General features: G+C 43.0%; 1 protein-coding gene across 1 annotated transcript; it reads right to left on the reverse strand.

The window, feature by feature from the left end:
- Positions 1-278: 278 nt before the first annotated feature.
- Positions 279-12,221, reverse strand: bpnt2 (3'(2'), 5'-bisphosphate nucleotidase 2). The gene is made up of 5 exons (XM_045693978.1): positions 11,487-12,221; positions 8,875-9,034; positions 5,113-5,208; positions 4,327-4,488; positions 279-1,675 (listed from the first exon to the last, which is right to left on the reverse strand). The coding sequence occupies exons 1-5, from the start codon at positions 11,823-11,825 to the stop codon at positions 1,404-1,406; spliced, it is 1,029 nt and encodes a 342-aa protein (XP_045549934.1). The 5' UTR covers positions 11,826-12,221; the 3' UTR covers positions 279-1,403.
- Between the last annotated feature and the right edge of the window lie 2,276 nt (positions 12,222-14,497).

The following is a 14,497-nucleotide window of genomic DNA, read 5'->3' on the forward strand; positions in this document are numbered from 1 at the left end:
CATGAGTTATGTACAGTGAACAGACTTGATGTTTTAGGGTTCCACCTTACTTCGACTGGAACTATGGAAGACGTGGTTGGAGCATTCTGCTTCTTTATTTTGCTGTAATCTCTTCAAAGATACATTATCTTTTCAAAACATGACAAGTGCTTATAGAAACGGTTTAAATTAATGGACAGGGACAGCTTTGAACCTGTAATTCTCAACAGCGCAACATACGTCAAACAGAAATTAAATGATCTAGATCACGTATGAAGTAGTCATAACCCAGTCACCGATGTCATGCACACCACCGTTTAATTTAAAACACAAGAGGGGAGTTTGAGAGACACAGCTACATGACAGCTATATGCACAGGCTTAGCAATCACATCCAGTTCAGACACACAACATATGCACATACTGCACAAAAATAGTCCTTTTGAGAAAGCACTGTTGGACAATACAGTTAGTATTCACAGTGTTAGCCAAGGGATATCCATGTATGAATGGTATATTCTGAATGTCAATATACAGTAGGGGTGTTCTGTTGACAATCTAAATCATTACCAAAGATCTCCAATATATTGTTGCTAAATTAGCTTGTTTAGCAAATAAGTATTTCCACTTAACATACCTACAAAAGCATGGTTTCTAGTAGACTTATTTACAAATGCATTGACTAAATAAGCCACATATGGATTTAACACACTGTATAGACTTTTACCAAAAGGTGGAGGCGAAGGAGGCTGCGATACAAAGTGAACTCTGACGATATTCATGAAAGAATAAGTACTGTACATTCACATGCATACAGAACAATCAAATGAATGTGAATCTGAAGGAAGTACCATGCATTAAAGGACAAATCCACTCAAACAATCTTTTGGTATTTTTTCCATTAGTCCACTGTACAATCCCAAAATGTCTTGCGTGTCAGCAGTTAAGTTTTCCAAGATGTAGGATTTTCACGTTGGGACTGTATCAAGCGGACTACTTAGAAAAATAAAGAATGTTTTTTTTTTAAAAGGAAAGATTCACTCAAACTACCATTCCAATATTCAAACTCGATTCGCATTGCAGCAGCCAAAACCCCGCCCCATCACGTAAGGTGTTAAGCTATAGTTAAACAATTTATCCCCTCAAACGGTTAACCTATCTAGCATAACAAACATTAAAAAAATGGTGAAAGGAGTTTGAAAAAGACTGGCGGGCTTTGTAATATATTGCATTATTGTCTTGTCCCAGATCGTGTTGTCCTCTCATCTGTGCTTGTTAGGTCTTCAAGGCTTATGGTCATCTTGTCCATTTGTCTCTGATCATCTGTGTGTGATGTGTGTGTGTGTGCATATATATATGTGTCTGTGCATATATATATGTGTGTGTGTGTGTGTGTGTGTGTGTGTGTGTGTGTGTGTGAGATCCTCAGTGTTTGTCAGAGGAGTCCCATGCCGGCAGTTTGGCCACCAGGTCTTGGTGGTCCACCTTGATGCTGGCCAGCAGACCCTCCCTGTTGCCCGCGGCCCCCGAGTAGTCTATCTCCTCGCCCTTCAGCGTAGTCATGTGACCTCCCAGGGCCGTGAGCAGGGCGTTGCCGGCACAGATGTCCCACTTCTTGATGAAGGTGACGTGGATGTACACGTCAGCCTTCTCAATGTCCTCATCAAGGGGGTCCAGCAGAGCCAGCACCTTATAGCCTGGGATCAATGGAAAATACAACAGCAATAACTGCAAACCATAGTAATAATGAGCTATATAAACTCAGCAACAAAAAAAAGACACGGCCCTTTTTCAGGACCCTGTCTTTCAAAGATAATTGGGAAAAATCTAAATAACTTCACAGATCTTCATTGTAAAGGGTTTAAACACCGTTTCCCATGGTTGTTCAATGAACCATTAACAATTTATGAACATGCACCTGTGGAACGGTCGTTAAGACACTAACAGCTTACAGACGGTAGGCAATTAAGGTCACAGTTATGAAAACTTAGGACACTAAAGAGGCCTTTCTACTGACTCTGAAAAACACCAAAAGAAAGATGCCCAGGCTGCAAGGAGGCATGAGGACTGCAGATGTGGCCAGGGCAATAAATTGCCATGTCCGTACTGTGAGACGCCTAAGACAGCGCTACAGGAGACAGGACGGACAGCTGATCGTCCTCGCAGTGGCAGACCACATAACAACACTTGCACAGGAATGGTACATCCGAACATCACACCTGCAGGACAGGTACAGGATGGCAACAACTGCCTGAGTTACACCAGGAACGCACAATCCCTCCATCAGTGCTCAGACTGTCCGCAATAGGCTGAGAGAGGCTGGACTGAGGGCTTGTAGGCCTGTTGTAAGGCAGGTCTTCACCAGACATCACGGGCAACAACGTCGCCTGCGGGAAAAAACCCACCGTCGCTGGACCAGACAGAATTGGCAAAAAGTGCTCTTCACTGACGAGTCGCGGTTTTGTCTCACATGGGGTGATGGTCAGATTTGCTTTCATCATCGAAGGAATGAGCGTTACACCGAGGCCTGTACTCTGGAGCAAGATCGATGTGGAGGGTCTGTCGTGGTCTGGGTCGGTGTGTCACAGCATCATCAGACTGAGCTTGTTGTCATTGCAGGCAGTCTCAACGCTGTGCGTTGCGGGGAAGTCATCCTCTTCCCTCATGTGGTACCCTTCCTGCAGGCTCATCCTGACATGACCCTCCAGCACGACAATGCCACCAGCCATACTGCTTGTTCTGTGCGTGATATGCTGCAAGACAGGAATGTCAGTGTTCTGCCATGGCCATCGGATAGCCCGGATCTCAATCCCATTGAGCATGTCTGGGACCTGTTGGATCGGAGGGTGATTCCCCCAGAAATGTCCGGGAACTTGCAGGTGCCTTGGTGGAAGAGTGGGGTAACATCTCACAGCAAGAACTGGCAAATCTGGTGCTGTCCATGAGGAGGAGATGCACTGCAGTACTTAATGCAGCTGGTGGCCACACAAGATACTGACTGTTACTTTTGACCCACCCCCCTTTGTTCAGGGACACATTATTCAATATTTGTTATTCACATGTCTGTGGAACTTGTTCAGTTTATGTCTCAGTTGTTGAATCTTATGTTCATACAAATATTTACACATGTTAAGTTTGCTGAAATTAAATGCATTTGACAGTGAGAGGACGTTTCTTTACTTGCTGAGTTTACATACCTAAAGTAATTTTATTCCAAAATTACATAACACTTGAAACCAATGTTCCCTCAAACTTTTTGCAAGTAAGTAGCAAAGTCTTGGTCTTGTGAGTGGAATTTTGTGCAACTTCCGGCACACGTTTACAGTGAACACTAAGGCTGTACCCTTACAGTTTTAGACAGTAGCCAATAGGCTATTGCGGCAATCTGAGCATAATGTAGGCCAACCAACAAAACCAACTGAGCAAATCAGATAACATTTTTGGATGGAAATACATTTTAAATGTACATGATATAGCCTACAGTAGCCTATATGTGGTGTTCAATGCAGGCCTACATTGCATGAGACTTTTAAACCCAATTTTACATTCATTTAAAAAAAAAAAAAAGAAGGTTTTACTTGGTCTAACACCATGGGCCAAATAGATGACAAAATTGCATGGTACTGTGTTGCATGATGCAAGAAACCCCTTTACAAAATACAATTACTATTACCATATAGAGAATTAGACAATGTAGGCTACCCCTCTGCCTATTGGCTTATTTGCATATTCAAGCCGGTCTCAAAATACAACACTACGCCTTTTTTATTAAAGGCAGCTTGAAATGTAGCCTACACGTTTTGTGCTCTTGTAGGAAGCAGTAACTCCCCATTGCTGACCTATACTGATCTGTAACAGGGCTAATAACTCACTAACTAGCAAAGAATGTCAACAGATGTGCACACGCAGCTCTGATATGAAGTGATCTGAAAAGCGTATTCCATCACAGGTGACTGAAAGACCGCTCGTGGGCTACCCCCCCCACTCCGGATCTGCCTATAACAAAATCACAGACTCAATCTTGCAAAGTTAGATTTGTTTTGGTTTGTTGCATTGAAAAGGGGCTGATATAATGCCGATATGATCACAGAAAAAACGTTGATCTATATAGTGCAAATTAATGGGGTGAACTCAGTGAATTTCAATGTCTTTCGTCTACGCGGCAGTCCTGGAGGTGTGCGGCCGCGCACAACTTAAGAGGGAACATTGCTTGAAACTAACATCCGCAGAAATACGTGTGCCTCTCAAAATGTTACGTAATGACTAATCATAGGTTGCATTCAATCATAGGCGACAGACTACTACCACGAGAACAAATGTGGGTGAACGCTTACACACAGCGCCGTACCTGCGCCCCCTGCTGGGAGAATAACTGTAGTGTTGCCGAAGGCCTCCTCGATGAAACCCTTCACCTTCCCGGCGTGCGACCGGGACACGATGACCTTGGGGGGGTTCATGTTGTAGGTGGTGCGAGGCTTCATGTTAGACCCATGACCAACCAAGGCCCAAGCTGTGGACAGGAACATATGCTTTAAATAGCTGGAGATGGACTTTTAGTTTTACACCAACAGGACTGGTTACATTTATGTAATATAGAATGCAAGAAACAGATGTAACTGTCAGGAAAGAAAAGGCCTGTGGGTAGAGGCTAGGCCATGACTTATTTCGGCTGTGACAATAAAGATTAATTGAAATCATTTTCTTTGGGCATGGACTAGACACTGCAAGTCAACACAAACCCACACTCTCCTGACAGTGGGTTCGCACATCCACTGTCTCGCCATTCAATGGAGACAATGCAGCCGTTCACAATCACCAATGAAGCCACCTTATCGTGAGCTCCCCTCCCGGGTGACTTCTCAAAGGAGTGACTTAGCCCCAGCTGTCACCAGTCCACTGACTGGTATATTTTACAGGAGAACAGTGTTGCTCTGTCCTGAGCCCCAATTATGTCTCTCCCCCTTCTCTCCAAAGCTTGCAATCGTTCACTCCCCTAACAGATTTAAAAGCATTAGATTGGTGTAGAAAATATGGTGAGCATTTTGCCTACTCAAAAGAAATCCCATGCTTTAAACCATTGAGGGAGCGTCACACGTACACACCTTGTATACAATCGGTGACTGAAAAAACACACCTGTGTATCCTGTGAAAGGTTTGTGGATCACGCCTATGACAGGTTTCCCGTCCACGGCCACACACACCATGGTCGTGACATACTTGAGCAGGTTCTCTGTCAATAGAAGATAGAAAACAATGGGCTCATTGAAACAGGATACAGCTTAGGAAACAGGACACTGCTAAGGCAACTACTCTGTAGCTGAGTATAGGTAGCCCCCACAGTCTCATTTCAAATCACCCACACAAAGAGGAGGGGAGATCAAACTTAAGCTGTGTCTAAATAGTATTATTATTATTTATTTTTTCCTCATCTTGTCCTACAGTATATATCTGTCCTAAAGTACAGTGCCTTCAGAAAGTATTCACACCCCTAGAATTTTTCCACATTTTGTTGTGTTACAAAGTGGGATTAAAATATTTACATTACATTACATTTAAGTAATTTAGCAGACGCTCTTATCCAGAGCGACTTACAAATTGGTGCATTCACCTTATGATATCCAGTGGAACAACCACTTTACAATAGTGCTTCTAAATCTTTTAAGGGGGGGGTTAGAAGGATTACTTTATCCTATCCTAGGTATTCCTTAAAGAGGTGGGGTTTCAGGTGTCTCCGGAAGGTGGTGATTGACTCCGCTGTCCTGGCGTCGTGAGAGAGCTTGTTCCACCATTGGGGTGCCAGAGCAGCGAACAGTTTTGACTGGGCTGAGCGGGAACTGTGCTTCCTCAGAGGTAGGGGGGCCAGCAGGCCAGAGGTGGATGAACGCAGTGCCCTTCTTTGGGTGTAGGGCCTGATCAGAGCCTGAAGGTATGGAGGTGCCGTTCCCTTCACAGCTCCGTAGGCAATCACCATGGTCTTGTAGCGGATGCGAGCTTCAACTGGAAGCCAGTGGAGAGAGCGGAGGAGCGGGGTGACGTGAGAGAACTTGGGAAGGTTGAACACCAGACGGGCTGCGGCGTTCTGGATGAGTTGTAGGGGTTTAATGGCACAGGCAGGGAGCCCAGCCAACAGCGAGTTGCAGTAATCCAGACGGGAGATGACAAGTGCCTGGATTAGGACCTGCGCTGCTTCCTGTGTGAGGCAGGGTCGTACTCTGCGAATGTTGTAGAGCATGAACCTACAGGATCGGGTCACCGCCTTGATGTTAGTGGAGAACGACAGGGTGTTGTCCAGGATCACGCCAAGGTTCTTAGCACTCTGGGAGGAGGACACAAGGGAGTTATCAACCGTGATGGCGAGATCATGGAACGGGCAGTCCTTCCCCGGGAGGAAGAGCAGCTCCGTCTTGCCGAGGTTCAGCTTGAGCTGGTGATCCGTCATCCACAACTGATATGTCTGACAGACATGCAGAGATGCGATTCGCCGCCTGGTTATCAGAAGGGGGAAAGGAGAAGATTAATTGTGTGTCGTCTGCATAGCAATGATAGGAGAGACCATGTGAGGATATGACAGAGCCAAGTGACTTGGTGTATAGCGAGAATAGGAGAGGGCCTAGAACAGAGCCCTGGGGGACACCAGTGGTGAGAGCGCATGGTGCGGAGACAGATTCTCGCCACGCCACCTGGTAGGAGCGACCTGTCAGGTAGGACGCAATCCAAGCGTGGATTGATGTGTAATTTTCTGTCAACGATCTACACAAACACGAATATATCCCGTGTGGATCAGTTGGTAGAGCATGGCTCCTGCAACTCCAGGGTTGTGGGTTCGATTCCCAAGGGGGACCAGTATGGAAAGAAAGTATGAAGATGTATGCACTCTACTGTAAGTAGCGCTGGATAAGAGTGTCTGCTACGTGACTAAAATGTAAATGTATCTTGATTAGATAAGCTTTCAACCCTCTGAGTCAATACATGTTGCGATTACAGCTCTAAGTGCTTTGCACACCTGGATTGTACAATGTTTGCTGATTATTCTTTAAATTCGTCAAGCTCTGACAAATTGGTTGTTGATCATTGCTAGACAGCCATTTTCATTTTCAAGTCTTGCCATAGATTTTCAAGCCAATTTAAGTTTAAACTTTAACTAGGCCACTCAGGAACATTCCATGTTGTGTTGGTAAGTAACTCCAGTGTATATTTGGCCTTATGTTTTAGGTTACTGTACTGCTGAAAGGTGAATTTGTCTTCCAGTGTCTGTTGGAATGCAGATAACAGGTTTTCTAGGATTTTGCCTGTGCTTAACTCTATTCCATTTATTTTTATCCCAAAAACGCCATAGTCCTTGCCAATGACAAACATACCCATAACATGATGCAGCCACCACCATACTTGAAAATATGAAGAGTGGTACTCCGTGATGTGTTGGACTTACCCCAAACATAACATTTGTATTCAGGACAAAAAGTTCACTTTTTTGACACATTTTCTTTACAGTATTACTTTAGTGACTTATTTCAAACAGGATGCATGTTTTTGAATAGTTTTATTCTGTACAGACTTCCTTCTTTTCACTGTCATTTAGGTTAGTATTTTGGATCTATGTTAATGTTGTTGATCCATCCTCAGTTCTCCTATCACAGCCATTAAACTGTTTTAAAGTCACTATTGGCCTCATGGTGAAATCCATGAGCGGTTTCCTCCTCTCCGGCAACTGAGTTAGGAAGTAGGCCTGTATCTTTGTAGTGACTGGGTGTATTGATACACCATCCAAAGTGTAATTAATAATTTCACTATGCTCAAAGGGATATGTGTGGTTCTTTTTTTTAACCATCTACCAATAGGTGCCCTTTGCGAACCATCGGAAAACCTCCCTGGACTTTGTGGTTGACTCTGCTTGAGATTCACTGCTCGACTGAGGGACCTTACAGATAATTGTATGTGGGTTACAGGGAAGGGGTAGTCATTTAAAAATCATGGTAAACACTATTACAGAGTGAGTCCATGCAACTTGTGAAGCACATTTTTACTCCTGAACTTATTTAGACTTGCCATAAAAAGGGGTTGAATACTTATTAACTCAAGACATTTAAGTTGTTCATGTTTTATGAATTTGTAAACACTTCTAAAATCACAATTACACTTTGACGTTATGGAGTATTGCATATAGATCAGTAACACAAAATCTCAATTTAATCAATTTTAAATTCAGGCTGTAACAATAAAATGTGGAAAAAGTCAAGGGGAGTGAATACTTTCTGAAGGCACTGTATTTCTTATCTTGACAATGGCTAACACTGACATGGTATAACGGGACTGGTGAAAGTAAACCCATCTGTTGGCCTCCTATTGCTTTGGCACATCTACAGTAGGGCTCCATTTTGACATGGCATCTAGCGGGAAAGCTTAGTATAAGTCTGAACATTAATATAGATAATCAAATCCTTGAGAAGGTTCGGCATTGGCCAAACCAGTGTATACACGTGTGGTTTCAGCGCAGGTTTGTGGGTTTGGCCGACGAAAGAAAAGGACTAGGGTGGGTTTCTTAGGGTAGGTTTCAAGCTCTGGTTATGATGAAGATTTGATGGCTTGTAATGCCAGTAGGTACGTTTGAGATACAAGTTATGATAGGAGGTTGTTCTAGAATGTTGTGGTTTTTAGTCAGGTCACGTACAACAAAGGAAAAGGAAAAAGGACTTGGGCCGCCCCATGCCACCAAACAGTAAGGTAAAACAAGCTGCTTATATAGGTGAGGAAGGGAGTGGAATGGTGATTATCAGAGCCAGTTCAGGCGCGGTGAGTTGGCAAGAGGTGGGTGTGTCCAGAGGGTAATTAGGGAATTGGTGAGGTGGCATGACCCTTCAGAACACCGACCATAGTGGGTTTCTACATGACACCATACCTGTATACTCCTGAGTGGCGTCCAGTGGGTCTATCCAGATGGTGATACTGTCAGCGGGCACATCCCTGCCCCCCTCCACGCTTTTTAGGATGTCAGCAGGGATGTCTCTGTTCCACACCCCCAGCTCATTGTTGGTCTCATCATGCTCTTCAGAGTTCACCTACAAAGGGACAGAACACATTTAAACATCACCGTGTAAAACATATTATCAATACTATGAAGACCAAGGCTGTTCTGTTGAACACGTGGATATGTTAGCATGAAAGAGACCAATGCCTATTATGGTGATTGACACTGAACAATACAAGGACAAATAAGGGTGTGCTTTACAATGCAAACTCTCTGGGGCGTAGACAATGGAACTACAATAAGTCATGGTATGTGTTAGTAATACACCGTTCAAACCAATATGTTTTCCCGCCAACTTAAATAAAGTTAACCTTTATCTACTATTTATTTAAATTCTTATTTACAATGACGTCCTACCGCGAACAGTGGGTTAACTGCCTTGTTCAGGGGCAGAATGACAGATTTTTACCTTGTCAGCTCTGGGATTCAATCCATCAACCTTTCGGTTACTGGCCCAACGCTCTAACCACTAGGCTACCTGCCGCCCAAAGGATCCTGCCAACTCTTTGCCGACTTTTCTTTATACATGAAAGGTATTGTCGGCGACAAAGCCTCTAATTATATTTCTGCTAAACGACCTAATCATGATTGCAGTTAAGTTCTGCCTACGGCTTAGTATGAAATGTAGCCGTAATGCAAAGGAGGCATTGGCACACACTACGCTCTTGATGGTTACTAGGCAGCGCCCGCTACTACTATCCTCCTGCTAGTTCTTAACTTTGCGAGGCATGTCACGTCACCCATCTCTTTGCATAGCCCACCATACACATTGTTTTCTTAACCACAGCTGGATGGATTTATAAAGAATAACTGTGGGAATAAATATTACTGAATGATACAAATATTGGAATAAAGTAGACTAATGCCATGGAAGGCATCAAATTGTTGCTTACTGAAACTCCCAGTCATCCAATTGTTATAACACATTTGAAGCAATAGCCCGCCCACGTGTTCAACTATTACAGCACATTTTCGCGCTGCTTTGAGACAAGTGTGGGGACTCGTTTTGATAAATCAATCAATTGTCAGAATGTTTTTCCCCCCACTGAATCTCCGTTTGTACATTGGTTTGGCTACAATTAGGCTGTAGAAATGTTAGCTGTAGAAATTTTGCTTCAAATGTATTACAACAATTGGATGACTTTTGGAGTATTTAGTGACATATGCAGGCTGCATCACATCCGGCCGTGATTGGGAGTTCCATAGGGCGGCGCACAATTGGCCCAGTGTCGTCCGGGTTTGACCGTCATTGTAAATAAGAATTTGTTCTTAACTGAGTTGCCTAGTTAAATTAAAAATGAAATACAAATAAAAATGTTCACTGTAGAAAAAAGTTGGGACCGATACACTGAAAAACTGCTTCTATCTCAAGGTCATCAGACTGAAATAGCCATCATTAGCCAGCCTCCACCCAGCACCCTACCCTGAACTTAGTCACAGTCACTAGCCGGCTACCACCCGGTTACTCAACTCTGCACCTTAGAGGCTGCTGCCCTATAGACATGGAACACTGATCACTTTAATAACGGAACGCTGGTGACTTATGCTTACGTACGGTTTTACCCGTTTCATATGTATAAACTGTATTCTAGTCAAGGCCATCCTATTCAACTATTGCTGTACATATACTATTCTATGCATTCTTCAGATATACTACATATTCTATCCACATACTGTTCATGTTTATCCACCCATCACACACACACATACTCCAGACTCAAATATTGCTCACCCTAATATTTCTAAATTCCCTTATTTTACTTTTAGAAGGGTGTGTATTGCGAGATATTACTGCACTGGTGGAGCTTGGAACACAATCATTTCACTACACCCGCAATAACTGCTACATTTGTGTATGGAGCAATACAATTTGATTTAGCATACAGGCTGCACAGACCAGTAACATTATTCAACTCAAAATATGACATTCTATTATTTAGAATATAAATTGTATTATTCTTATGCATCTGAGGACCTGTGTAAAAATAATTAAGAATGGACTTCTTTGTGATAGTGTATATTCAATGGATCTATTCAAATAGATGCCCAGCCAAATCGGCCCACATCGACTCAAGCTCCTAACCATGCAAGGAAGATATAAAAGGCTTATCCCGGTAAGAATGTGGTAAAAAAATGGTGTGTGTGAATTGGGCACTAAAAAACATTGACAGATGTGTTTTTTTTAATTAGTGTGTGTGTGTGTGTGTGTGTGTGTGTGTGTGTGTGTGTGTGTGTGTATATATTTTGTTTACAGGCAACATACCGTTAAGTCCATCTGTAAAGGGTATAAATAAACAATGTGGTACAGAGCTAAGTGTGAGCCTGATGACGTGGATGTCGATTAAGGCAGCCCCCGAATCAGAGGGCTTGGGTTAAACGGAAGACACATTTCAGTTGAATGCATTCAGTTGTACAACTGACTAGGTACCCCCCTTTTCCATCTACTCATGTACTGATACACATAAATATAATTTCCTCTTTACCTGTACATATGGATAAGTGTTCTTGATAAGATAATACATCTTTCTGTGAGAGTTTAAGTCCCCCTGAGTGAGCTTTTCACTCGCCCCTTCCTTCGTTTTCCCCTTGGTCTTCTCTTCTAACTTGTCCTCTTCTCTGACCCTCTTCACCTCCCGACCGCCCTGGACTGCAGCCTCCACTGACAGTGCGAGCAGGTCGCGGAGATTCACTGTCCTCTTCGACGTGAAAGCAGCTATGCGGTTGGATATAACTCCGGCATATAGGTGGTAGATCACGCCGAGTCCCAATAAGCAAAACACGGCCACTCCAAGTGGCGATAGACGGATTCCCATAGGAGCCATCGGTTTAGTTAATCAGCTAGCTAGCTAAATGTCACACACAACCACTGCCGGGGTTCGTAAATGCAAGACAATGATAATGCTTGCTAGCTAGTTTTCATTTCAAAAGTTATTTACATTTCTAGCTTATGCAGTTGGACAATTTACCTGTGTTTTTTAACGGGTTACCTAGCTAGCTTGCTAGCGACATTAGTTAGCTAGCTAACGTTACCTGGAGTGCTATCATTGGCTGTCAAGCGAATGTAGAAAGCATGACTTCTAAAGATAACATCAGCTTTCCCATATAGTTTGTTAAATAATATACCACCGGTCAGTACCTATTTCTCAAAAATTCTTGCACGACTAAGGACAGAAGAGAAAACGAGCAGCATATGAGTAATTGTTTTGCTCCACGTACACGGTGGGCGGGGTCAGAGTTCAAAGTATCTCATTGTTTCTTTTCCGGGTCACGAATATCACATGGCCTGTTCAATTTAGGTTCACATAAAATGTTTTGGAGTATTTTACATTTTGGCCATTTAGCAGAAGCTTTTATCCAGAGCGACTTTACAGTCGTTGCATTTAACTAAGGTAGGTAAGACAACCACATATCACAGTCATTGCAAGTAAGTAACGTTACTTCCTTCCCCCCAGAAATAGTAGTTTCAGTGAAACTAGTGCTAGTAAAAGACAAGTGCGAGTGTTAGTGCAATAAATACTTTTTTAACGAAATCATTCCATACTTTATATATGTTGTTAATTCCGAATGATCATATACATTGTTGCATTTTATTTAACTGCGTTTACCAACCACTAGATGTCAGCAAACACTACCAGCTCTGGTCTACCCCTGAGAGTCCTTTAGGTGCCTTTTGGCAAACTCCAAGCATGCTGTCATGTGCCTTTTACAGAGGAGTGGCTTCCTACCATAAAGGCCTGATTGGTGGAGTGCTGCAGAGATGGAGGTCCTTCTGGTAGGTTCTCCCATCTCCACAGAGGAACTCTGGAGCTCTGTCAGAGTGACCATCAGGTTCTTGGTCACTTCCCTGACCAAGGCCCTTCTTCCCTGATTGCTCAGTTTGGCCTGGCGGCCAGCTCTAGGAAGAGTCTTGGTGGTTCTAAACTTCTTCCATTTAAGAATGATGGAGGCCACTGTGTTCTTGGGGACCTTCAATATGCAGACATTTTTTGGTACCCTTCCCCAGATCTGTGCCTCGACACAATCCTGTCTCGGAGCTCTACGGACAATTCCTTCGACCGCATGGCTTGGTTTTTGCTCTGACATGTACTGTCAACTTTGGGACCTTATATAGACAGGTGTGTGCCTTTCCAAATCATGTACAATCAATTGAATTTACCACAGGTGGACTCCAATGAAGTTGTAAAACATCTCAAGGATGATCAATGGAAACAGGATGCACCTGAGCTCAATTTCGAGCCTCATAACAAAGGGTCTGAATACTTATGGAAATAATATATATATATATATTTTTTTTAACATTTCTACGGGGTATTGTGAGGATTTTAAAGTAACAAAATGTGGAAAAATTCAAGGGGTCTGATTACTTTCTGTATACCCTCCACAACACCACTTGCCCTTTGTGTTTTACAAAAAGTGCACTCTCCTACGTTAGTGCACTGCTGTCACACACTGAAGTCCTATAGGACAAACATATCTATAATAGATATAAAGGCTGTTAAGATATTCATGTTTCAAGAAAGGAGTGTATATATTTGGGCTGGAGAAGCAGTTTTATGCAGAGACTTAATGGAAGCTGATAATTATGAGTTTTTTACTCCGCTGGTCTCGGTTGGTCTCTGGGAAAAATTACAAGTCCTCACTGCCTGAGACAAAGTCAAGACCGAGTACAAATGTATCCGACACCGAGACAAGACCGAGACACTGAATATGTTGCCTCGAGACCGGACTCGAGTAATACAACACTGGTAGTAGTGGTCCGATTTTGACAGAAAGCAAACACTATGATTCATCATGATCCATATGTAGGCTTACCCCTTGATTTATTCCACATGTTGTTGTGTTACAGCCTGAATTCAAAATTGATACAATATATTTTTTTCTCTCACCCATCTGCACACAATACCCCATAATGATAAAGTGAAAACATGGGTTTTGAAATTTCAGCAAATGTATTGAAAATGAAGAAATATATAATTTACATAAAGTTTTCACACCCCCTGAGTCAATACCTTGTAGAAGCATCTTTGGCACTAATTACAGCAGAGTCTTTCCACATCCGCAGGTAAAGAAGCCGGATGTGGCGGTCCTGGGCTGGCGTGGTTACACGTGGTTTGCGTTGTGAGGCTGGTTGGACGTACTGCCAAACTTTCTAAAACAACGTTGGAGGCGGCTTATGATAGAGAAATGAACATTCAGTTCTCTGGCAACAGCTCTGGTGGATAATCCTGAAGTCAACATGCCAATTGCACGCTGCCTCAAAACTTGAGACGTCTGTGGCATTATATTGTGTGACAAAACGGCACATTTTAGAGTGACCTTTTATTGTCCCCAGCACAAGGTGCACCTGTGTAATGATCATGCTGTTTAATCAGCTTCTTGATATGCCACATCTGTCAGGTGGATGGATTATCTTGGCAAAGGAGAAATGCTCACTAACAGGGACGTAAACACATTTGTGCACAAAATTGTATAGAAATAAGCTGTTTGTGTGTAT

This window comes from Salmo salar, chromosome ssa14 (assembly GCF_905237065.1).
Source record: "Salmo salar chromosome ssa14, Ssal_v3.1, whole genome shotgun sequence".
In the NCBI taxonomy this organism is placed as follows: Eukaryota; Metazoa; Chordata; class Actinopteri; order Salmoniformes; family Salmonidae; genus Salmo; species Salmo salar.